General features: G+C 37.5%; 1 protein-coding gene across 11 annotated transcripts in view; it reads left to right on the top strand.

Moving 5' to 3' along the window:
• The window catches only part of NEBL (nebulette), a 380,361-nt gene extending 355,915 nt beyond the window's left edge, over positions 1-24,446 (top strand). For all 11 annotated transcript variants that reach the window (XM_043478745.1, XM_043478744.1, XM_043478746.1 and 8 more), the window contains 2 exons: positions 17,083-17,189; positions 18,341-24,446. In XM_043478745.1, coding sequence (XP_043334680.1) covers positions 17,083-17,189; positions 18,341-18,517 — 284 coding nt within the window. In that variant the 3' untranslated portion in view covers positions 18,518-24,446. The remainder of the gene's footprint in view (positions 1-17,082; positions 17,190-18,340) is intronic.
• Positions 24,447-24,812: the final 366 nt, after the last annotated feature.

Raw genomic sequence — 24,812 nt, 5'->3', positions numbered from 1 at the left:
GATGGGGAGACAGTGGAAACAGTGTCAGACTTTATTTTTTCTGGGCTCCAAAATCATTGCAGATGGTGATGGTAGCCATGAAATTAGAAGATGCTTACTCCTTGGAAGGAAAGTTATGACCAACCTAGATAGCATATTAAAAAGCAGAGATATTACTTTGCCAACAAAGGTCCATCTAGTCAAAGCTATGGTTTTTCCAGTAGTCATGTGTGGATGTGAGAGTTGAACTATAAAGAAAGCTGAGCACCAAAGAATTGATGCTTTTGAACTGTGGTGTTGGAGGAGACTCTTGAGAGTCCCTTGGACTGCAAGGAGATCCAACCAGTCCATCCTAAAGGAGATCAGTCCTAGGTGTTCACTGGAAGGACTGATGTTGAAGCTGAAACTCCAATATTTTGGCTACCTGATGCAAAGAGCTGACTCATTTGAAAAGACCCTGATGATAGGAAAGATTGAAGGCAGGAGGAGAAGGGGACGACAGAGATGAGATGGTTGGATGGCATCACTGACTCAGTGGACATGAATTTGGGTAAACTCCAGGAGTTGGTGATGGACAGGGAGGCCTGGCGTGCTGCAGTTTATGGGGTCACAAATAGTCGGACACGACTGAGCGACTGAACTGAACTGAACTGTCTCTCCTAACTAGGATAGATGCCCCATTGTAAAAGTGAAAGCAGCTCAATTGTTTCTGATTCTTTGAGAGCCCATGGACTATACAGTCCTTGGAATTCTCCAGGCCAGAATACTGGGTAGCTTTTCCTTCTCCAGGAGATCTTCCCAACCCAGGGATCGAAACCAGGGCTGGGATATTGGCTGTTTTGTTTACTATTACTACTCTGTCTCCAGCTCTTAGAATAAGCACTTGGCAAATATTTTGTGAATAAATGAAATGGTCAAATTAATATTTTTTCCCCACTCATTCCACTCCATTTTTTAAACAAATTGAGATATAATTGACATTTAAAATTGTATTAGTTTTAGGTGTACAAAATATTAATATCTGAAAAATTAGAACTGCATATATAAATATATGGAAGATTTAAAAAAAATATGAAATTCTATTATGCAAGGCTTTCAAGAAAAGCCTTCCATTTTTGTTTTGATATGTTTCAATGACATTAAAGCATAGCTGAAATAGAGGGAAAAAAGACCCTAAAGTGGAAACATTCCCAGGATAATTTCTTTTCTGGTGGGGAGGCGAAGAAGTGGTGTCCATGAGGTCCTGGTTGCTTTGAAATTTGGGGTCCCCTTTGAAATGCATGCTGTGGTGGGCCCTGGTCAGGAGGTGCTGAGTGAGTCTGTAGGAGGAGGTAACTTTCATGGTGATGACGGCGGTTTGACACATATATTTGTTTAAATACTATTCTGAAAATTGGAAGGGACTTTAGAATAATGCTTATTATTGGTAAGATGGAGAAAAAAGAGAATGTTTGTATTTAGAGATGCCATCTTTTTCTTTATTCCAGATTTTATTGATTTCTTTCCATTTAGGCTAGAATTTCATATGACAAAAGTATGATGTCCCAGAAAGGTGACCTTTCATGTTGGGCTGACTCCCTGCTGTCGAGATGGCATATATCGCAACAGCTCATCTTGCGGTGGACAGAACGGTGTTCAGGGGCAGGAGGCTTCATCTCGCTCTCGCACTGCTCTGTCTGGGGTCTAGGGAGGTCACCTAATCTTACCCGGCTCAGATTCCACTTCTGTAACAAGCAGCTTTTCTAAGATGTTTTACATTTCCTAAGCCAAGTGCCATAATTGAAATAAACTCTCTTTTTCTTCTTTCTCTTCTTTTCTATATATGAGAATGTGTTTATGTCCTGAAGGTGACCTGCTTTCCTTTGTGTATTGAACGACTGGACAGTTATGAGAATCATAGTTTCGGGGCCCTTTTTCTGAGTTACAGGAAATTTAGGTTGTTAGGACAAAGGGTTAAACAATCAGCTCATTTCCTTGAGGCAGAAGTACAATGTTTTCATCATTCACATTTGGTTTTCATGAGCATTACATAGAAGCCTTCTCCTTTACGTTTTTATCATTGTTGTAGTTATGCACTTCTCATGATATTTTCCCATCTTGCTTTGATTGCTGAATATTTTCATTTTCTTATGGGATTATTTTGGGCTTTCTTTAGTTTTAGGTCCACTTTCTAAGATATTATGTTACCAAGGGGCTTGCATTTTCTATTTCTACTGTGTTGCCTTGCTTCAATAAAGGAGGCTTTTATTTAAATGTCATCTAATTTTGTTTTGATTCTTGAATGGTATTATTTGAAATTATCTTTATTGCCTTTTGGTACTAGATTAGGTTAACTTATTTTCATTTGACACACATTTCCTTGAGTGGAAATAATCCTGATGATTTCTGCTTATTTCACTGCAAGGTTTTCTTTGATCTTTGTGTTTGTCTTTAGGTCACTTGCCGGCAACATGTATTTGCCTTCTGGTACTGCTTTGTATTTCTTTGGTTTCTTTTAATTCACAGTGTTTTGTATTACTTATATTTTTATGTGTTTGCCATCTCACCCGGTGTTTACTCTTCTAGTTCAGTTTTGCTTCAGGCATTTTATGTGTTTCTATTTTCCTCTGGAGCATAAAGGGGATGGAAGTGTGATGGGGAGGAAAAGCAGATGCACTTTTCAAAGCCGACCTTCTCAATGTCTCAGCCTTGTGAACTTTTCCATTTTGCTCTGGAAGGATCTTATTGGATCAGAATCCTTGTCCTGCCTTAAGTGATGGAAAACAAGTTTCTGAATTCTGGGACAGTCCCAACTAGGCTGTGCTTTATAGCATTCCACTCCATATAATATGTCCTCAAAAGAGGTTAGGTTGCAAGAGATGCTTCAGTACCTTCTGGAATTCTCAGTATATGTTTTATAGATGCGCCAAGATGGCAGTGCACCAACTAGATAGCCAGTAGCCCTGGTTAAACACCCATAATTCCGTTTGTCCATTAACCAAACATTTATTCAGTATCTCCCACATTTGTGAGGTTCTGGAAACACAAATATAAAAGATAAAGTCATTGTCATCAGTGAACTTGCATTTTGGTGGCTGAACCAGATGCATGAACCCATTGTGCTCAGGAAGGCATTGTGATGGAGAGTTAGAATCAGCCAGGCTGACTGCTGGGAAAGAAGTGTTTTAGGCAGAGAAGTAGCATGTGAGAGAGAATATAGCACGTTGGAAACTTAATGTGTTTGGCATACGTGAAGCCCGGGGGCTGTGCATCTAAGAGAGGAGCCAGAGCCAAAGAGTGGGTGCTGCTGAGCCACTGTCTCTTCAGAGGCAGAGTTCTGCTGAATATAATTGAATATGGTTTCTTTGCATTTTCCTTGGACTTCATTGTGCAGGAGACATAGAGGCTATTTAGAGGACCAGTTACCTAGCCTGATAAGAAACTGAGTCTCTGCCTTGGAAGTTTAATCCACTGTGGGAGCTTGTCTAAGCATCTGTTCTGCTTTGAATAATCTAGATTTTACCAAGAGTCTTGACTCTTTGGGCATCAAATGACCATAAGGTCTTATTAGTCTTCTGGAGGGATTAATGGTGTAGAGACAGCCCTGTGGATTTTTATTTCAAATATCACAACTACTCTTATTGTTGACATTTGTCATTTATGTAGAACAGCAGAAACAGCAAAACCTAAGCACCTTCCTTCCTACTCTAAGACTTCCAGACTCCAGACAAAATAGTCAACAACTGGATATTTATTAGGCATCTTAAATCTTATGTCTAGAACCAAAATCTTATTTCCTGTCTTCCCCACAAAACAAATAAACATCTGCTCTTGCCTTTGTTCACCAGCTCAGCTCATGACACAATACTTCACCTCAGTACTGAGGCAAAATCCATGGCATCCCCCGTTGCCTTTCTTCCTCTCACACTTCACATCTAATCCATCTGTAAGCCTGTCGGCTCTGTCTTCAAAATGTGTTTATGTCTCATCCAGCCATGTCTCACCACGTCCACTGCACCCCAAGAGAATCACCATCCTGTCTCCTAGAGATTGAGGATATTGGCTCCTGGTCTTTGTAATTCCATTCTTACTGGTTTGGGCTGGCCACCACTTGGCTGCCAGTGATCTCACTACATCTTTGTTCAAAATAATATAATGGCTTCAATCACACTGTGTCTAAAAAACCGAGATGCAGTCTACAAAGTGTCAAGTGGTCTGGCCCTTGGTCTTGTCCCCTGTTCATCTTCTCCTCGACCACCTGCTCCAGCCACACAGATCTCTGGGCTATTGGTGTTAGGTGTTCTCACATGTGGGCCTTGGCAATCTCTGATGCCTTTGTCTGGAACAGTCTATCCCAGATATTTCTGTGGTTTGCTCACTTCCTTCAGGTCTTTGATTAAATGTCAACTAATCAGAAAGGAGAAGGGGGTGACAGAGGATGAGATGGTTGGATGGCATCACACAATAGACATGAGTTTGAGCAAACTCCAGGAAATAGTGAAGGACAGGGAATCCTGGCGTGCTGCAGTCCAGGGGGTCACAGAGTCAGACATGAGTTAGTGAGCGAACGACAGCAACAACAAGTCAGAAAGGGTTTCCTTGCTTACTCTACCTCAAAATATCTCAACCCACACACATCCATAACTATCCCTTTGCCTTGTTTTATTTTTCTCTATAATTCTTTTTAAGCTCTATTGAGGCATAATTGACATATAAATTTAGCACCTATATAATCTATAAATTTTGATTAGTTCAGACATGCACATATGCCTGTGATACTGTCACTACATTAAGGTGATGAACATGTATACCACCTCTAGAAATTTCCTTGTGTTCTTTTGTGTGTACATTTGTGTGTTGTGATAAGAACACTTAACATGAGAACTACCATTTTAAAATATTTTAACGTGTGTAATACAGTACTGTAAACTGTAGGTGCAGTTTAGACCTCATATTAGACACTCATGCATATTGTAAAATATATAAATATATTCTGCTTAAATTTGATCTCAAATTTAAAGAAACAGCTTTGCTGCATGTGTTAAATCTCTAAAATTTGGCATTAGTCTTTAATTTATTAGTGTTAATTAAAGTTCATTTGACTTGAATGTAGCAGTGCAGTGATAATCCTTATTATAGTTTTTCTAAAAAGAAGTCATGTGGAATGTATCACCAGAATGTAACATTGAGACCTAGGTTTATTACAAAACCTGAGTCAGCTAATGACCTTTCATAACCAAGACATCAGTAAATTATTCCTACATTAACACTTCCATTCTCATATAAATAATTTTCCCTCAGTGTTTTGTTTATTGAGGACATCTGTTCTCAGTAGGGACTCAATGGAGTAGAAGTGCCCATCAGAATTCTGAAATTCATGCCTTTTATGGCTCCTCTCTCGGTGTTCTCTAGCTTCTTGTTTGATCCTGAAGTACATGGAGACAGGGAATTGAATGGACCATGTGGCTTTCCTTCCGGTGCCTGGCACAGGCCCAGGAGTGCTCAGTAAGAGCTAGAGCAAGTCATCGCTTTCCTAGGCTCAGTGAAGACCACTCGGATCGGCCTTAAGTTCCTGAAGGACAATAGACCTCATGGAGAGCTAAATCTGCTATGAAACTGGGAGCAGAAATGTTAAATGCAGGCACAATAATAAACTGCTAGTGTATTTTGAAAGGGATGGGTATGTATCCAATCAGCAGTGTTTCTAAATATCTTTTCATATGAATAGTGCCTGTAAAGTCACAATACTTTGCCCAGTATTCACATTAATTTTTCTGTTGATTCTCTTTTCCCACTGAAGATTTCTGTCTTATGAATTATAGATGGTTTTCTGTCCCAAGTTCATGTTCTTGGTTTTCAGTGATGAGCATTTTTAAGATTAGATAACCAGAACAACCTACAAGAAAATACACTCTGGATTTTAAACTCTTTGCCTTCATTTAAAATAAGCTTTCCAGTATTTCTATTTTTGCCACTAATTCAGTTTTGTGATTACTGATTGACAACCCTTAATCCCCTGAAAAAAAATCCAATCCTTCCCAGCCTGACTTCTGTAAATAAAGTACATTGAACAAGAGAATCCCAGTTATATTATTTCCCTTCTGTGTATTTGACTGTTGTTTCCCATCTGGTTTTGAGATGTCTGCTGCAATCTGTCAAAAAAGTGATGGTTTAATATCTTCATTTAAAGTTTAGGGCTTCTCTGCTGACTCAGATGGTAAAGAATCTGCCTGAGTGTGGGAGAAACTAGTGTTTGATCCTTGGGTTGGGAAGATCCCTGGAGAAGGGAATAGTTACCTGCTTGCCTGGAGAATTCTAGGGACAGAGAAACCTGGTAGTCTGTGGGGTCACAAAGAGCCTGGTGGGCTATGGTCCTTGGGGTCACAAAGAGTTGGACATGACTGAGCAACTAACACTTTCACTTTAAGTTTAGGAAGGTTTAAGGAATTGATTGAAATACTGAATTTCTGTGGTGAAACTAATCTATAGGAAAACAAATGATTCCTTTATAATATAAAATCCAGTTAGTAGAATATTACATAATTATATTTAGCCATTTAGTCAGTACATCTAGCCTGGGAAAAAAAAACACACACAATGTAAATTGTTAGAAACTCTTCATTAGTTCTGTTGCTCCCCCGAGAAAAAGGTTCAGGGCTCTGACTGAATTTGAATTCCTTAGAGAGACTCATATTCCTAGTATCAATAGACTTGGAATGAAAGAAATGTCATAAGTTTCCTTTTCTGAGTGTGAAGTTGGGGAAAGGATCAAATACTAATGAATAGCACTTGTTCCAAGATACACATGTGTCTTTCATTGATTTGCCAAAATTAAATCAAAGGATTCCATATGTGTCTGAAGGAGAACCATCTGACACTTGAAGTAGCAAACAATAAAACTTTAAAAATATATTTCCTGTGAAGCTAAGTTGATTGGGAAAAAGAGAAGGTTTGATCATCAAGAAGGATATAAATGTGGCTATAGCATCTGTGTCAAATGAGTAAGCTTTGAAAGAGCTTTATAAATTGTAAGTGGCTACACGTAAAGGAGAGATTGGGCATTCTTGCTTTTTGTTTAGTATTTTATTATTATCTATTATTAAGTATTGTTAAACGTTAGCAATGAAGATGGGAAGTGGTAGTTTTGGTTTTTATATAGATCTAAATTGAGGTCCAAGTTGGATAATAGATTGAGTGTACATATATATTTACATTTCTGTCTTACACATAAAGCAATCAAGTTGTAATCTTACCTTTGTAGTCACAAATTTCCCTCTTCTCCCCCAACTTCCTGTTTCATCCAGGTGCCCACATCCTCCCGCCCCAAGCCCCAGGCTAGTAGGTCATAGGGGTTGGATCGTGACTTTACAGGAACTACTTAAAATGTCCACAGGCTGATACAGCTGGGCTATGGATCGAGTTTCTGGTCTTCGTTTTTCTCATTAGCTCCTGCCATCCAGGCTCCTTGTTATGTCCTGCTTCTCTTGTGCCCAGATTTCCTATTTCTTATTGCCTGATCTCTGCCCTCCTCCCAAACGCTCTGTTTATGCTGCATTTCTCAGACATTCTGGTTCTTGATCTTTATCTTACACCATATACCTGACCTTTGTACACCGAATTTATTTACTATTCTGTCAGGCACTTTCCTAGAGCCTGTCTCAGTGTGCTTATAAATGTGTGCCTTGATCACAATGACCCCTTGTTCACCTCCCTACCTGATTGGGACTCTTCATACCTGTTTATTTCTCTGGCTTCCACCACTCACCTTGAACTTAGAGCTTAGGCTCTGGGAAAGCCAGACATTCCTTGACATTAAGTTTTCCACATCTCCCTATCTTCAAATCATATCAGGGGCACGTTGCGTCAGTTTGATAAATGTTTTTTCATTGCTTGAAAAACATGCCTGCTCATTCGCAAATGTAATCAATACTGGGGACGTGCCTAGATGTGATATTTAGTGTGACTTGTTACTAAGGCAGTCTAATGTAAAACTATTCAGGAAGTCCTCATCGATTGATGATGTTCCTTAAGAGTTAGTATTTTATTAGTGCTAGAATAAACTAAATACATAATCCAGTTTTATATCTTTAAGAATATATTACATATATTGATCAATAAGTATTTACAGAATTGCTTCTTCAATAGTGTGATGAGATTTTCTTTCATTGTTCTTGAATAATTATGAATCTTGCTATGTAAGATTGATTTATACAATATCAGCAGTAGTGGTCACTGAGGAAAATTGGGATTTGCTATGAGATGACTTTTCAGTCATGGCATAATTTGTGTGCAATAGCTAGTCTTGGTGGTATGGCTTACATAAATGGAAACAGTGTCCCTATCTACCTTCTGTCCTTAAGTTCTTTATTGCTTTCATCTTATGAGAGAACTGCCCCAAATTGTATAGTTCTTGTCAGGAAACCACATACATACCCACAGTGTGCATTCCTTCTTCTTTTTTTTTTTTTGTCTTATTTTGGAGGACTGTGTGCATGTGACTCTAGATACAGATATGTGCAATGTGGATTTTATGCCTTGAGAATATTATTAAAGACTCTCTAATTTGGAGCAGAGATTATTTCCTTTTCCATCAGTGACAGACCTGCTTGTATTTGTGGTTTGGGTTATGGTTATAGCTGGGGAGATTATTCTGGCTTTGATAGCTAAAATTTAGAAATATATCTGAGGAAAAAAACTATGCAAGTTGAAATTCAAATGTAAATGTAGGAATGAATTGACTAGATTATTCTGAAGCAAAATAGCAGATATTCTTAAATCCAAAGCATTCTGTTTCTATTCAAACCACATTATGTCATAGCTCAATTCTGTCAGTTCAGCCATTCACAGACTGAAGTTTTCCAGAGAAAAAACAGTTAGCTTTGAAATCAAAACATATTGCTTTTCTGGGTTTTTGAGACTAATTAAGTTTAGCTGGAAGATAATTTAACTTATAACTAATTTTGTGTCTTTTTCAACATTTAGGAATTGCAGAGTCCCAAAACAATATTTCAGAAGTTCTTACTTGAGACAACTAAGCCAAATATATAAATAAAATGGCCAAATGTATGTATGTGTGTATGCATGGTTCTAAAAAGTACATAATTCATATATATTTTTCCTTTTGTGGTGAACAAGTAATTAGGAATATTTAACTAGCCAATATATTTGATTGAAGCAACATTTTAAGTCTGTCATTTAAGTTTAGGAAAGAAAATGGTTAGGTAGTCTCCTGGGCTTAATTGTATTTTTGGCTAGATTCTTGCTATGTCTGTGGGAATCAATTTGTCACTATAATGTTGATGACTTGAGGCAGTCACATTTTTCAGGCTGTTTCTACAGGATGGTTTTGAAAATTGTTAGATGGCATCATGATGGGGGTCTTTGCTGCTTACTGGAAAAGTAGTTCATGTCATATTAAGAGATGTAACTTGAACATAGACTTGACATTATTCAAACAGGGTCAGGTGACTGAATGACTGTCACCCTGGGTAACGTAGGATAGTATTGGCCACAGGAAGAAGATTAAGCACACATTCACATGCACACTCCAGAGACTTATCAGAGGCCAGAATGATCCTTAAAGATATATAAAAGCTGTTGCTTCAGAAGTGATTCTACTATATGTGATTTCAGCTTGCTTTTCCAAAAGTGAATGAATTATCCTCACTATAATTCGTTCCAGGGATGTTCAGGCACACCTCATCAACCACAGACATGGGAGCTTCTTGTGGAGTTTGTACCCTGCGTTTACCACAAAAAGTCAGTGACAGCTGGAGTTGCCTCTGAGATCATGAGAAGCCTGCCTTGTGCTTCTCCCCGTTAGACCTCTTTCTGTTTTCTTCCCCTCCCGCTCCCATCTGCCCCACTGGTGGGAGTGTGTGGTTGATGCTGACTCTTCTGACTTAAGGTCAGGCCCTCTCCATATCTGGAAGCTCCTCTCCACACCATAGAGCTCTTCCACATTTCAGAATTCATAATGCATATTTGTAGATGCATCTTTTGCTATCTTGTCATTTCGCGCATGATCATGTTGATGCGGTACAGCCCAGAGTTTAGTTTCTGAAGTCAGATTGTTAGCATTTAAATACTAGCTCCTATGTGGCTCTGATATTTTTGACCAAGTTGCTGAATCTTGCTAACCTTTGGACTTGCTGTCTGTAAAGTGGGCATTTCCTGTCTGTAAAGCGGTGACGATTCCACCAGTTTGTGTATTTGACACTCTAGACACAGGGCCCCGCATGGTTTAAGGAGAGGGACCGACCGTGCCAATTTACCCAAGACTAAGAGGGTTTCTGGGAAGCAGAGCTGTTGGTGCAAAACCTGAGAAAGTCGCAAGCTGAGTCAGTCCCCCTAGTTGTAAGCATTTCGTTTATATTATTCAAATTTTATTGTATTTGTATTTTGTATTCCTATGTTACATCTTTCCCCTGTTAGGTTTCACAGAGGCTCATATCTAGGTGCTTAGACATCTTCATGTGTACTGCTTTTCCTAAAAGAGATTTACATTACCTTGTAGTAATAAAATTCACATACAACTAGAAAATTAAAACAAAGATGACGTGGAGGAAAAGTCGTTAGGAATGTAGCATTGGCTTGAGAGATAATTTTTGGTTTTGCAAAGACAGTTTTAAAAAATGTATTCCGAATGCTTAGAACAGTGTGAATAATAAAAGAGGTTAACTGTTACCTCCAGGAAAAAATTATACACAAAAGAAAATATAATCACAGATTGCTACTGTTTAATCAAGTGATCAAGCAATCCCAAAGCGCAGTGTGGCTGCAGGGCTCTCTTGCCACACTTCCATAAATCCAGCTGGTAAGAAAACAAAGAAACCTTTATATCCACAACACAGCAGGCAGCACGGGCTTCATGTGGCAAGGATTCCGATTCCCTGTGCTCCTCCACCCTCTGAGTTCCAAGGAAGATAAGGCAGTGGGTCATGGGTGCAAGCCCAGGTAGATGCTGAGCACACAGAGGCTATGTGTCTCAGCTGAGAAGGGCTAAGCTTAGGAAACTCGCAGTCATGTAAGAGGATCACTAGCAAACCTGCCCAGCTTTTGCCCCCAGGGAGACACTATCTATAGCAACCCAATTAGGAAACAAGTCTTCTTTGGGAGGAAAGGGAAATTTTATTATTGGAAAGACATTTTTTGGCTGCAAAGTCTACATTTCCTCTCAGATGGCCTTGCCCTGGTCAACACCCCAAAAGTGGGGTCTTTGTCCACCCCTCCATCATTGGTGCCATGTGGTGTTGCCTCACCAGGAGTGTTGCGTGTTAGCCCCTCAGTTCTCCTGCAATGAGCTTCTTTTGGCTCAGCTTTCTTCCCACAATCCCCAGTTGCTCCTTGAGTCCTGGGTTAAATATTTGCCCCCACAAATAAGGACACTTATCCCATTCATGAGAGCTCCATTCTCATGACCTAATCACCCCAAAGTCCCCATCTCCAAATACCACCACATTTTGGGAATAGGATTCAACACATGAATTTGTGGGGATACAGGTGTTAGAAAATATGATGATTTCATTGCATTCATTCTTGTATTCTTTACTGGAAAATCCCTGAGGGCTGATTTTCTCTTTATTCTAGATTTTTAAAAATGCCTTTAAGTAAACCCCCAGTTTATTTTCTCTGTGCATGTTGTCTGTAGTAGCCATGGACTTAATGCTTGTGTCCCTCCAAATTCATGTATTGAAATCCTTACCCCCAATATGATGGTAATGTGGCCCTTGGGAGGTGATTAGTTTGTGAGGGTGGAGTTCTCGTGAATGGGATTAGTGCCCTTATATACAAGAGATCCCCCCATATCGATAAATAAGTAATAAAAACAGAAGAGACCCAACACGGTTCCATCACCCTCTCCCCCTCCTGCCATGTAAAAGACTCAGTGAAAAGATAGCCCTCTGTGAATCAGGAAGCAGATCCTCACCAGACACTGGACCTGCTCATGCTTTACTTTGGACTTCCCAGCTTCCAGAACTGTGAGAAAGAAATGATGTTGGTTAAGCCACTTAGTCTGGTGTTTTTGTACCAGCCAAAAAGGTTTTATACCTGGCCAAGACATCAGTACAGCATGATATTTATTTTTATGTTCTGCATTTGAAATTTGGATATCTACTATTACTCTATAGTCATTGTGAGGCTGTCAAAACCTCCGCTCTGTCTGTAAGGATCTGAGACTTTTATTGTGGTCACTGTGCAGAGATGGTTGTTCTGATGCCTTCCTGGTTAACCTCCCAGCCTCTGGATTTTTATTCTATAAAGTGGAAATACAATGACACCTGTATTAGAGGGTTGTTCTGTTTTGCTAAGGGGCAATATATAAAGCACCAGGCACATGGAGGATACCTCTATAATTAACTCCTTTTCTTCTGCTGCTTACTCTGGGTACCTACCCCGGATGGGACATTTTTGGGTGTGCTTTTTCTACTGCTAATTGAGGTAATTCTACTTTTTCTTCATTAATTTTTTTGGGTTCATTTACTCTAATCTTCATGTGTTTGCATGTATTTCCTTATTTTTCTAGTTTCAGATTTCTGAAGGCTCCTAAAGATTTTTCTTCATACATTTTCACCTTCTGTTTTATGGTCTTCCTGTCTACTTCTTTACCTTGATTTTCTTTCCTTCCATTGTAAGACTAGACATTAAATAGAAAATATTAGTATTGGCTGTTTATGGAAGAATTTATTGGGCACTAGAAGAGAAATTTCGATTTTATAAATACTATGCGTGCATTCATGCTAACTTGCTTCAGTCTTGTCTGACTCTTTGCAACCCCATGGACTGTAGTCCTCTAGTCTCCTCTGTTCATGGAATTTCCCAGGCACGAACACTGGAGTAGATTGTCATGTCCTCCTTGGGGGACCCTCCTGATCTCTCTTATGTCTCCTGATTGGCAGGTGTGTTCTTTACCACTAGTGCCACCTGGGAAACCCTTATAAATATTACAGGACATTCAAATAGAGCCCCAAATCTACAGAGCTTAGTCAGCTTCCAGATCTCTGGTCAATCTCTGGTTTATCAATGTGAAATGGAAGTTGAGTCACACTTTCATGTTTTGTGGTTGCCTTAATATAATGAAAGCTATTGTTTTTGGGCCTTTATTATTTTGAAATAGAAACTGCTTAACCTCAAGAGTCTTGAGGTTAAGCATCAAGAGTCTTTACCATCATCTGTACCAATGTGTGTGGGGACTGACCACTAGTGTAATAAGGAAGGCACTGTGTGTTCTCTTTCTTAAGAAATTCTTGTTCATTGCAAAATTAGCCTAATATCTTGCTTTTGCAAAACTGATTGAATTCCATATTTTCATGAACAATATCTCATACTCATCTTTTGCTCAAATTTTATTAAGGAATAAACCCAATTTCCAGAGCAACTGCTTGAAATTTCCTTTTGCTTGTTCCACCTATGTTTCATAAAAAACATTCATGTAGCAAAACAATAAAAAAGCAATGTTTGTGCCCGCTTTTAAATAGGCATTTGCTTTTAGTAAGTTGATTCCTCTGAGCTCTCAGTTATATTTTTATAGTCCTAATAGGATCTTCCTAAAAAATCTTTTATTGTACCAAGTATAAGGTAGATAACAAGTTTGATAACCCCAAAAGGACTTGTGTTAAATAATATAGCCAGAGAGGGAGATGAAAATAATCAATAAAGGAGTGAGAAGAGACCATAAGGATATAGTTTGTATTTACTCTGAGATTTCTCATTCTAAACTCTTCTGTTCTTTCCAATCTGTGCATGTTTAGGACAAATACTTTCTTCTCCCTCTGTATTTCACAGTAGCTACAGATTCCTTTTGGAGGTCATATTTGAACAATTGAGTAGGCATAAATTTACTTCCAGAGAAGGCAATGGCACCCCACTCTAGTACTCTTATCTGGAAAATCCCATGGATGGAGGAGCCTGGTAGGCTGCAGTCCATGGGTCACTAAGAGTTGGACACAACTGAGCGACTTCACTTTCACTTTTCACTTTCATGCATTGGAGAAGGAAATGGCAACCCAGTCCAGTGTTCTTGCCTGGAGAATCCCAGGGACAGGGGAGCCTGGTGGACGGGGGAGCCTGCCGTCTAAGGGGTCGCACAGAGTCGGACACGACTGAAGTGACTTAGCAGCAGCAGCAGCAAATTTACTTCATTTTTAAATGCCAAAACTAGAAAACACTTTTTAAAACAATTTTTATTGGAGTATAGTTGGTTTACAATGTTGTGTTAGTTTTAGGTGTACAACAAAGTAAATCAGTTATACATATATTCATTCTTTTTTAGATTTTAGACCTTTTCTCATATAGGCTATTAAAGAATATTGAGTAGAGTTCCCTGATCTACACAATAGGTCTTTATTATCAATTTTATATATGATCGTGTGTATATGTTAATCCCAGTCTCTTAATTTAGTCTTCTCTCCTTCTGGCTTTGGTAATCATAAGTTTGTTTTCTACATCTTTGACCCTATTTCTGTTCTGGAAATAAATCCATCTGTACCACCTTTCTAAAGTCCTCATTTGTGTGTTAATATATGATATTTGTTTTTCTCTTTATGACTGAACATCACTCTTTATGACAATCTCTAATCCATCTACACCTCTGAGAGTGGCACAATTCCATCTTTATGGCTGAGTGATATCCCGTTGTATATATGTGCCGCATCTTCTTTGTCCATTCCTCTGTTGATCGGCATTTAGGTGGCTTCCATATCTTGGCTATTGTAAATAGTGCTGCAGTGAACACTGGAGTACATGTATCTTTTCAAATTATGGTTCTGTATCTAGAGAGTACTTTTAAACAACATTTTTTGAGTTGTTGGTACTGATGGGTGCTAAACCTGTGCAAATTTAAATGTGTTACAGCCTATCAGATAGCATATTTAAGAGTTTTTTTCATCATTGTCCTTTCTTGACTTTTTTCCCCAAATATTTTAAGATGATGGTGCTTGACTCTGTACATCAAAATTTAAAAGTCATAGTTAAATAGTGTGACAAAGGATCGAAAGTTTAATTTTTAATTTTAGTTAATTTTAAAGGGTTACTTATTTAATCTTAAGTATTCACATATAGATCAAGATAATAATGAAGAAATGACTTGTTTAAATGGATAAAAACCCAGTCCAGAAGTGCTAGCCTGGGGATGCAGTTAGAGTCACTGATTAATATGTATTTAAGGAAATACTGTAAGTATCCTAAGCCATTTCTTTAATTGGGCAAAGGATAAGTGTCCGAGACCATCACAGCTATAGGAAGACAACTGGTTTTGTCACTCTTCTAACGCCTGCATGCTTTGAATGTAGTGGACAGTGAGAATTGTTCACATCCATGCAGGCTTACCACGTGACAGGAAGGGGAGTCAGCTCTATGCACACATGAAGTCTTTTAAATATTTGCTGATAGTCAAGGGAGAAAATAAATGAGTGGTCAGTGCTTTCTGCTTCCAACACAAGGAAAAGCTTTTTTACTCAGCTAATTAATTAGGTCTAGGTATTTATGGAAATTATTTTTTTTCATGAGTGAATTTTGACAACATCCTTGACATCTATTAACATTAAACATTTAAATTGAGTTGATAATGTTAAAAAGTGCTGTTTTCTGAAGTATTCGATGTTTAATAACTTTAAAATATACTGCAATCCAAGTTAAGTGCTTTCTCTAGAAAGACATTAAATAAATGCAGTTACAACATTATAATGTGAATTAATTCAAGAACTACTTTAAAAATCTCCATTTAACCTAATATCACTATTATATGGAGAATACAGTAATGATTTGTTACTTTCTGATGATTAAACTTCTTTAAAGTTTGATGTTCTCATATATCATTAGAATGTGTGCCACTTATAAAATAGTAATTATTCATAATACCCAAGAATTGCATCTGCTTTATTCTTTTATTATAATGTCCTGAGTAAATCAACCATTATAATTATGTTATATACTCAGCCTGATTGAACAAACAGGACAATCTTTTGTGGGTTTTTATAGGACTTGTATTATACAAGTCCTATGATGAAGGTTACGCCTACTAAAATACCTTCATGTGTAGCCCGTGATTCTGGTTACAAATGCACACTACTAATTTTTGTGGGGTTTTGTCTAGCTTCTGTATTAGTTTCTCTAGAATTCTGTTTTCTTCAAAACAGGAACTATGTCTTTTGAATGTCATTAATTAGTGTGAGACTAGCACAAACTAAGTGAATACTCTCTTTTTTTTATGTAGAAGTTTAATGTTTATGAAATTCTTTAAGTGGTTTGGTTCCTAAGGTTTTGTAACTTTATTCAACTGACTTATAGCCAAAATAAAATGTTTCTTATATGATTCATATATATGACCCATATATTCTAAATAAAATTTTCTTTAAAAGGTACAGACTTATTATTAACTGCTTAACAAACATTTGTTTCTAAACATATGCTATGTTTACCATCTTTGTAAAGGTAACATTCAGCAGTATGTCTCAAAATACTGAAAGTGTCTATTGTTAAGTATTCAATATTTTGTGAAAACACTTATATCCTGTCACTGGTCTGACAATCCAATTAAATTCCTTTAAATTTCTTTTTTTTTTTAATTGACATATAGCTGATTTACAATGTTGTGTTAGTTTCAAATTTACATCACAGTGATTCAGTTATACATATACATGTAAATCTATTTCTTTTTCAGATTCTTTTCCTTTCTAGATTATTAGAAAGTATTGAGTATAGTTCCCTATGCTATACAGTAAGTCTTTGCTGTAAAATCCTTTAAATTTCTTATTTTTATTTTTGAAAATGCCTACAAGGATCACACAGCCAAGTGAAAACATGAATTTCTTAAGAGATTATGGGAATTTTTGTTATTTGTGTTGTTTTAATATATAGCATCTGCAATAGAGCATTATAAGCATTTCTAACACATATTTGATTGCATGTTACACTGATTACCTACATATTCCCTTAATGACTGAAATTTATAGCACCCTAGAGGTTACTTATAACATCACTGCTCACATTTCACATGACACTGAAAATGGCGTTTTGCTTCAGAATTGTCTAGCTGAGCATGGGGTTACTTGAGGGCTTGGGATGGGTACTCTGAGGCTCATTTTAAGGATTCTTTGTGTGTGTGTGTCTCTGTTTAATGTCCAGCACCTGTTCTTCCTGGAGCCTACCAGCAAAGCCATTCTCAAGGGTATGGGTACATGCACCAGACCAGCCTGTCATCTGTGAGGTCAATGCAGCATTCACCAAATCTAGTAAGTGCCCAATTGAAGTGCTCCTCCTTCCCTGGTCTTCATAGTTTATCTCCAGAATATAAAAGCACATGGAATACAGTTGGGTTGAATATGGTTCATTTTTTACATAAAAAAATTCATTTTTTTACATTAGTTTCAGGTATACAACATAGTGATTTGGTATTCTTATAGATTGTGTACCATACAGGATTATTATAATATTATTGACTATTTCCCTATGCTATACGTCACGTGTCTATGACTTATTTCCTTTAATGGGTGGTAAGGAATCTTTAATCATTCTAAAATTCTTGCATCTCAGTCAGTTTCCTCAGTCTACTAATGCACTTGATTTTGAGGTTGTCTGATATTATTAGCTAAATTCTTGGCCTCAAATGAAAACATATAATAAAACTCAACTCATTATAACAAGAATTTAATTATATGTACCTCAATATTCATGACATTCATATGCTAAATGTCTCCTATCACGTGATACAAAATCCTATTGAGTATATTATGGATTTTTTCTTTTTATTTTTTTTTAAATATTTTAAAGTAGAAACAAAATTTTTTAGTAAAATTCATCGCCTCTGCCAGGGGACCAGTGGTTGTAATGACTTGGCAGTGACTTGGGCCTGTCTGCCACTTTGGTGAGTTTTGTTCTCTGAAGAATGTGGACTAGGGGAGAATCTATATAATCTAAGGTCTCTGGGCTTATCTGAAGCTGAGGGAGTGGCTTTACTGCTTCAAAGCTTACTTTTTAAAAAAAGCTTTTTATTTTGTATTGGGGTATAGCCAATTAACAAACAATGTTGTGATAGTTTCCGGTGAGCAGCAAAAGGATTCAGTCATACATACCCCCCCAAACTCTCCACCCTCTATCCAGGCTGTCACATAATATGGAGCAGAGAGTTCCAAGTGCTCAAAGCTTACTTTTTGACAGCTAGCTGTTGCATTTAGTGGCTTGCTCTGGTCCACAATATTACCCCTTTTGCCAGACTAGTAACCTTGAAATGAACACAATCAGGACAGACAGTAGGCTCCAGAAATAGATGTGCTTGGAAGGGCTCCCGGTAGTTCCTTTATGTGTGGGCTGGTTTGTTGTGGTTGGCATTTGTAGCCATGACTGTCTTGGTGTCCATCGTGTGACCCCATCTTTCCTTTCTCAGAGGACCTACCGAGCCATGTACGATTACAGCGCCCAGGATGAAGATGAAGTCTCCTTCAGAGATGGTGACTACATCGTCAACGTGCAGCCCATTGACGACGGCTGGATGTACGGCACGGTGCAGAGAACTGGAAAAACCGGAATGCTTCCAGCGAATTACATTGAGTTTGTTAATTAATCATTTCTCCTTGCCCTTTGAGCTTTGTTCTAATGTATACTAAACCCAATCTTTTTAAAAGATAGAAGATACTTTTAAGACAACTTGGCAGTTATTTTACAATAATCTATCCTTCCTTTGACAATTAGACATGCAGGTACCAGGAAGAAGGAATGACTTCTGGGCTGAAAAACAGCAGCATTTTTGGTAATTGATATAAACAAATAATCAAGTCTGGAGACCTGGTGCTGCTGGTTGTGTTAATGGTTTCCTTTGATTGGCTACTGAACCCTTCTGGGAAAACATATTTTTGTAAACTTTAATAGAGATGTTGATTGTCCCTCAAATGTCACAAATATATGAAACTTCTTAGCTGTCACTTTGGAATCACCAGAAGCCAGTCCTCTTAATTCAATAACACAGCTGATAATTTAAAAACCATTTAACTTTCGAGTCACAAGGCAATTTCCAATTCAAGTGAAAATTGCCTAAATATAATAAATGTAAGCAGTGGAAGACTGACAGTTCTGTTAAAATTATACTGACTGGTGGCCTTAGGGATCTAGAAACTTTCAATGAACAAAGAAATTTCCTTGTTCCCTGGGCCGACTTGGGTCTATTTATTTCTCATTTGTACCGAGGCATATCCAATTCTCCATTTACATTCTATGAACCTAAGTACACGCTTGGCTCCATAGAATGTCAGGACCAAATAACTTCACAGCTACTCTGCAAAGGGCAAAATTTAAGGTCATGTATGTTATTGCCCTAATACTAATAGCCTTTACCCTGTTGCATGTCATGTAGGTTCAAGCTTCTGTAACATAGGCAGCTGCACTGCCCTGTTCCTGTTATTCAAACAAAAAGTGTGGCTGATACCTAAAAGCCCTACCCTCTAGATGCCAGCTCATCAGAAAAGCATAACTTGAAAAGTTGCTTGAGATTCTCCTGCCGCATTGCACTCTAGTTTTGAAGGATTTACACCTTAGGAAATAGATGTATACGCTAGCAAATAAGTGATTTAGGCATTTATTGAACAGCTTCATTAACTTAATGCCACTCTTGACTTAAAAGTTAAGAAAAGTTCCTAGAAGCCAGTGACAAAGCTGGAATATGAAGTGTGCTGGGAGAAACCAATGAACAAAAGATTACCAGCTGCACACACAGAGAGACAGGTGATCTGGTTTCTTATTTGGGAAAACAGTATTCAGATTCTTGGATGGAAATCTAGCTACTGAAATTGCTTAATGAAAAGATTTCCTTTCCACTTTCTGGTTTTTATTTTCTAAATCACATTTGGAAGTGAGAGGGGGATGTCACCAAAGATTTGACAAGTTGTTCATTAAAAAAGAAATCGTTGTCATATTTTAATTTTCCAGTGAGTGACTTTGCAGGCTCTTGCTGGATTCGCAGCCATGACCATCACGTCATGAAGTTTTTACCTGGAGTCCACAGTCGAGATCACTGGAGAGGTTCACGCCCATCAGCAACTCTGGGTTTTTCTGATTGTGCCATTAGTGAGACTTGCAACAGGGTAGCAGTCATGTAGGGTCTGACTTTACAGCTGTGATGAAACTGAAAAAGCAAAATGTAATTACAAACATGTAATCAAATATATGGGCCATGGGGATATCTGCCTTAATGATATATTCAAAGAAATTAACAAAATAAGCTGTAAAACATCTTTTCTTGAAATATTTATTAGTCCAAAGACAAATATTAATTCATTTACACCTTTGAAAAGTAAGCACATAGTTTTGAAATCTATAGTCTCATTTTTATCAGGCTAAAAGAGTAATTAGATAAGCTTTATTACACTCAAGCGACATACTATATGACACTGATCTAAAACTGAGAAGAGAAAAATTTAGGAAAATGACTAGAGGTTATTTGAGGGGGTTTTACAGATCACCACATAATCAGCTTGCCTGATTTTCTGTCACTGAAATGATCAGTTGCAATTTAATTGATTAAACCCCATACTGGTTTTGGTGTCTTATACACAAACCTACGAAAACAAGCAGAACTTGGAATATTCTTTCAAAAATTCTTTTCCATTAAAACTGAGGGCAACAAGCTTGCTTAGTTTTATTATACCATTAAATAAATATTTATGATTCACCCAGACAGACTACTTTTTGTGATTATAAGAGAGTAGTTGTTGATTAAATCTGCAGACTCAATGTGGGATGAGTCTTATCACTTTTTGATAAGTAGCACATTTATAGGAAGCTGAATTTGAAATGATGGTTATAATGGGGAAGTAGTCATAAAGTAACAGCTTAATGTTTCATTGTTTTTCTCTTCCACTTATTTCAAAATCAGATTCACTGAATGTAAAAGTCAATACTTATTTGGGGAGTAATTTTCCCCAAATTTTAAGCTTCACATAATGTTTGCATAGCAAGCTACTTCTGCTTCCAGCCTTTAGGAATTAAGAACTGATCAGAATTTAACTAGAGGGCAGTTATTTTACAATAAAGACTGAGGGACAACAAGTTGCACACATTCCTGATGCTATAATTTGATGGTGTTGTCACTGTTATTAAAGACTGTCAGGATATTAAGCGTCTCAGCAGAAATATAGAAAAAAATATATGTATAAAACCAAAGTGCTATTTTTACAGCATCATTTTCAAGACTACATTCTCGAACACCTTTTCCCCTTTCCACACATCCCCCCTCTTGTTTTCAATTTGGCAACAGTTATATCCTACATAATATGACAGCTCAAGAAGGGTTTTAAAAAAACAAGTCTTTTAAAAATCAAGTTAAAGAGGGCTGTAAATGCCCTTGCACAGAGAGCATGCACCTGATTTTCTAATTGTGATGTGTTCTCAAACCTGATAAAAGCACAAGGGCAGTTTGATACGCTTTTAAAAGGTTCCGAAAACAGAACTTAGATGGATCATCTCTCTCTTGAGCAGAGCATAGCAACCGAATATATCGCTTGTGGTGTAAGTTTTTGTAGTGAGCGTTTTTACTAATTCTCGTTCTCTGGGAAAGCTTTCTATTTCTAACCTGTGACAAGGCACGTCATCATGTCTCCTTTTTATTGTTTACACGTCCACAGTGTAGCCCACTTGGAAATAATTATCCCGTTGTCAGATCTCCACACTGTCCCTGCATCTTCTCAGGCTTCCCCCACCTCAGAGACCACACAGGAATTTGCAAGCACAGTTCCCAGGAGCACCTTTTATGAATGTGGATGCGATTAGACCAGCCCCTCTCTTGCCGCCAGGTTCATTACTTGAGGATGGTGAACATACAGTTTTGCCAGTCTCGCTACAGTCTTTCTTTCCTTATCTTGTCTGTGTTGAGCTCGACAACACAGATTTGGGAAGAAGATTTCCCTAAACACACAGTGGAAACTTAAGAGGCGCATCTTTTCTTCAGGTTTGCCCATCTCCAGTGGAATGTTTTTTAATGAAAAGATTAAAGAAATTGTGTGTGATCCTTTAATAACACCCTCTATATAAAGTGGATATAGTTTATACCAAAATTATAATTATATAGAGATAAAAAATATCGGTGCCTTTTTGATTACCCTTGTTTATTCATTATGTTCTTGGAAAGAAAACCAAGCAAGCAAGCTTCTGCCAATTCTATAGTAATATTTTATTATATGATTATTGGTATTTTTATGGTGGGGAAGTGAGATGCTCCTGATGGTTAGGAAAGGTGATAACTGACTGTATTTTACCTCTAGAGGTTTAGAACTTTAGAAAATACCAACTTCTTTCGTCTATTTCTGAAAGATTCTTTGTGAATTTATATATGGTTGAGATGCATAAACATAAACTTTAGGTTTGAGATTTAAAATACCTATTGTAAGTTAGAAGAATTATGTTATGAGGCTGAATTCATTACACCAGATGAAATTCACTTCATAAATCCATTATACCTTAGCTATTTGCTTCTGATAATCTGAAAGTGGTTAGAGTATGGTTGTTTGTGGTAACTTGACATGGAAGTGAGAAAGCTTTAGTTACCAAGAAGCTCTGTAAACCAAGTGAAGAATGCTAAAATGAAAGTCTCTTTTTGAAGTATTCTACACTCATTAAAGGTTCTTTCCAGGCAGTTATCCACTAGCACTGATTCAAGAAAATCAAGACATTGTATGATGCTTCTGTGGCCATTATTTCCTGATGCTTAGACTACTGGGTCCACAAGCCTGGAAGGACCCCTGGGGCAAATCTACACCCCAGTTGTCCTTGTTACTTCAGTATCTTCATGGGAATTCCATATGCTTTTTGTGTTTGATATATGGTATTCAATTTGCATAGTATACACTTCTTTGTAATCCAGCTGCTGTTAAGAATGGTTTACTTTAAAGGAAAAGAGAAAACTACATCATAGTTCCCTTCTTTAGTGTTCATACAATGAACGGCTGAGCATTTATAAGTAGCACCAAGTGTATTACAGACAGGGTGTGGAATCTTTGCTCTTTGACCTGTGATTAAAACATGAACTTGAATCCTTGTGCAGATTGGTTTCTATTTGCTTCAAAATATGTAGAATTGTGGTTAATGATTAATTTGCAAGATTGTACTAACTTTGAGAGCCTACAGTTTTATAGAAAACACTTCATGTTTTAAAATGAAGGAGCTTACAGAATGATACGTTATTAATATAATTTGGCTTTTGTTATGCAAATTGTTAACACCAGCTATTAAAATATATTTTAGTAGAAATGCTTTAATTCATATTTTTTCCTCTACACTGTGAATCTTTAAGCCTTGGTGGACTAGAGCAACATCGTGCTGCCCAAAGGACTAACCTATGCAAACTAGTTCACATTTTAGTGGATGTCACAGTAATTGTGTAATATGCTGTTATTTCCCCCGCATAATGTATAGCAGCACTGAAATAACACATTCAGCTGAGCATCGTGTATGTATAGTTACTCACAAGCCCTTCAAGGCTACCATGATCATTAGGATTATCACTCGTGTAAGAGCAGATTGCTGATTTATCTATTGAAACCATTTGAATGATGTCAGAACAAGAATGACAGATGGATGCATCCGCCATGGCTCCCAAGTGGTCCCTGCAAGTGTTCTCCTGTGATGAAGCCTCGTTCTCAGATGCACTCTCTCCAGGGTATTATTATTCTGTGTCTTCTTTCTGTATTTGTAAAACATTATAACGCTTTAATTTCCTATCTCTACACATTCGGTTTGCTTAAATAAATGCAGGATGTAACAAAATGGTTCCACTTGTCAGTTCTCACCTTGGTTTCTTAGAGCAGTGCTCATTGATAATACCCTGGGTGTGGGTTTATCGTGACGACTCATGTCAAATTGCCTCAAAGGTCTGTGCCAGCCTCAGACCGCTTACCTTGGTGAGCCGTTGAGAATGTGTCTTCCTCCTACACATAAACTTAGCTTTAAATGAAAACAATAGTATGCTTTTTCAAGCTGAGTCTCTTTTTGATTTTATATCAAAGTGCTACAGTAATACATCATTGTAGTTCACTGCTTCCAAGACTGACTTCCTCATATGTCCTCAATAGTACGACTTTAATTTTCTTGTGTTTGAAAGATGAAAGAAACAGCTTGCAGCAAAGAATAGAAAGTGCTCAAACTGGGTACATGAAACAGGGAGATGCTCTGATTTCCCAACTCAGAATGGCTCATTTATCATAGAGGATAATTGCTTTTTCCCCTAATTTTCCCATAGTTGGAAAAAGTGAGTTTGTTCCTTTCTTTGCCCTCATGTAAATCTACTGAGACTAGGGTCTTAGCTTTATTGTGTTATTTTGTAACAGTTCTTTGATGGTGCCTAAATTCTCCTAATGATAAACCGATAAACTCTGCTGATGACACGTTTAGTGCTCTTGCGCAAAGAATACTCTTCCTAATCTTGAATTTTCTGTTTTTCATATTCCAAAAGTATGAAATATTTGTATGCTATTAATCATTAAACATACTTATAACATTTCAAATGGTAAATCAGCTTATTTATTTATTTGAAGAATTTACTTTTTTTTCTCTCAAAGTTTTTTCCCCCCCACTATGCTCATAGAGTTTACTCTTTGGAACTCAAGCCACAGAGAAATGACCAACTTAGCAAGATTTTTTTCTGCACTAAAATGATTTGGATCGAGAATAAGGTGATCTTATATTTTTATTAACTTAAAGCCTTGTGAAGCCAGTTTTACAGATAATTGAGACATACATGACCACTAGAAGTCTAGCAAAGTAACTTTTTACAAAAATACTCATGCATAGTAAATTGAAAAGTAGATAAAAGGAAAGTTTTGTTCTTTTCTTTACGTAATCTGCTTCTTCTGTGCAGAGGGATTGAATAGAGT

Source organism: Cervus canadensis, chromosome 10, assembly GCF_019320065.1.
Source record: "Cervus canadensis isolate Bull #8, Minnesota chromosome 10, ASM1932006v1, whole genome shotgun sequence".
Classification (NCBI taxonomy): Eukaryota; Metazoa; Chordata; class Mammalia; order Artiodactyla; family Cervidae; genus Cervus; species Cervus canadensis.
The sequence above is the reverse complement of the archived record's forward strand: the minus strand, read 5'-3'. Positions and strand labels throughout refer to the sequence as shown.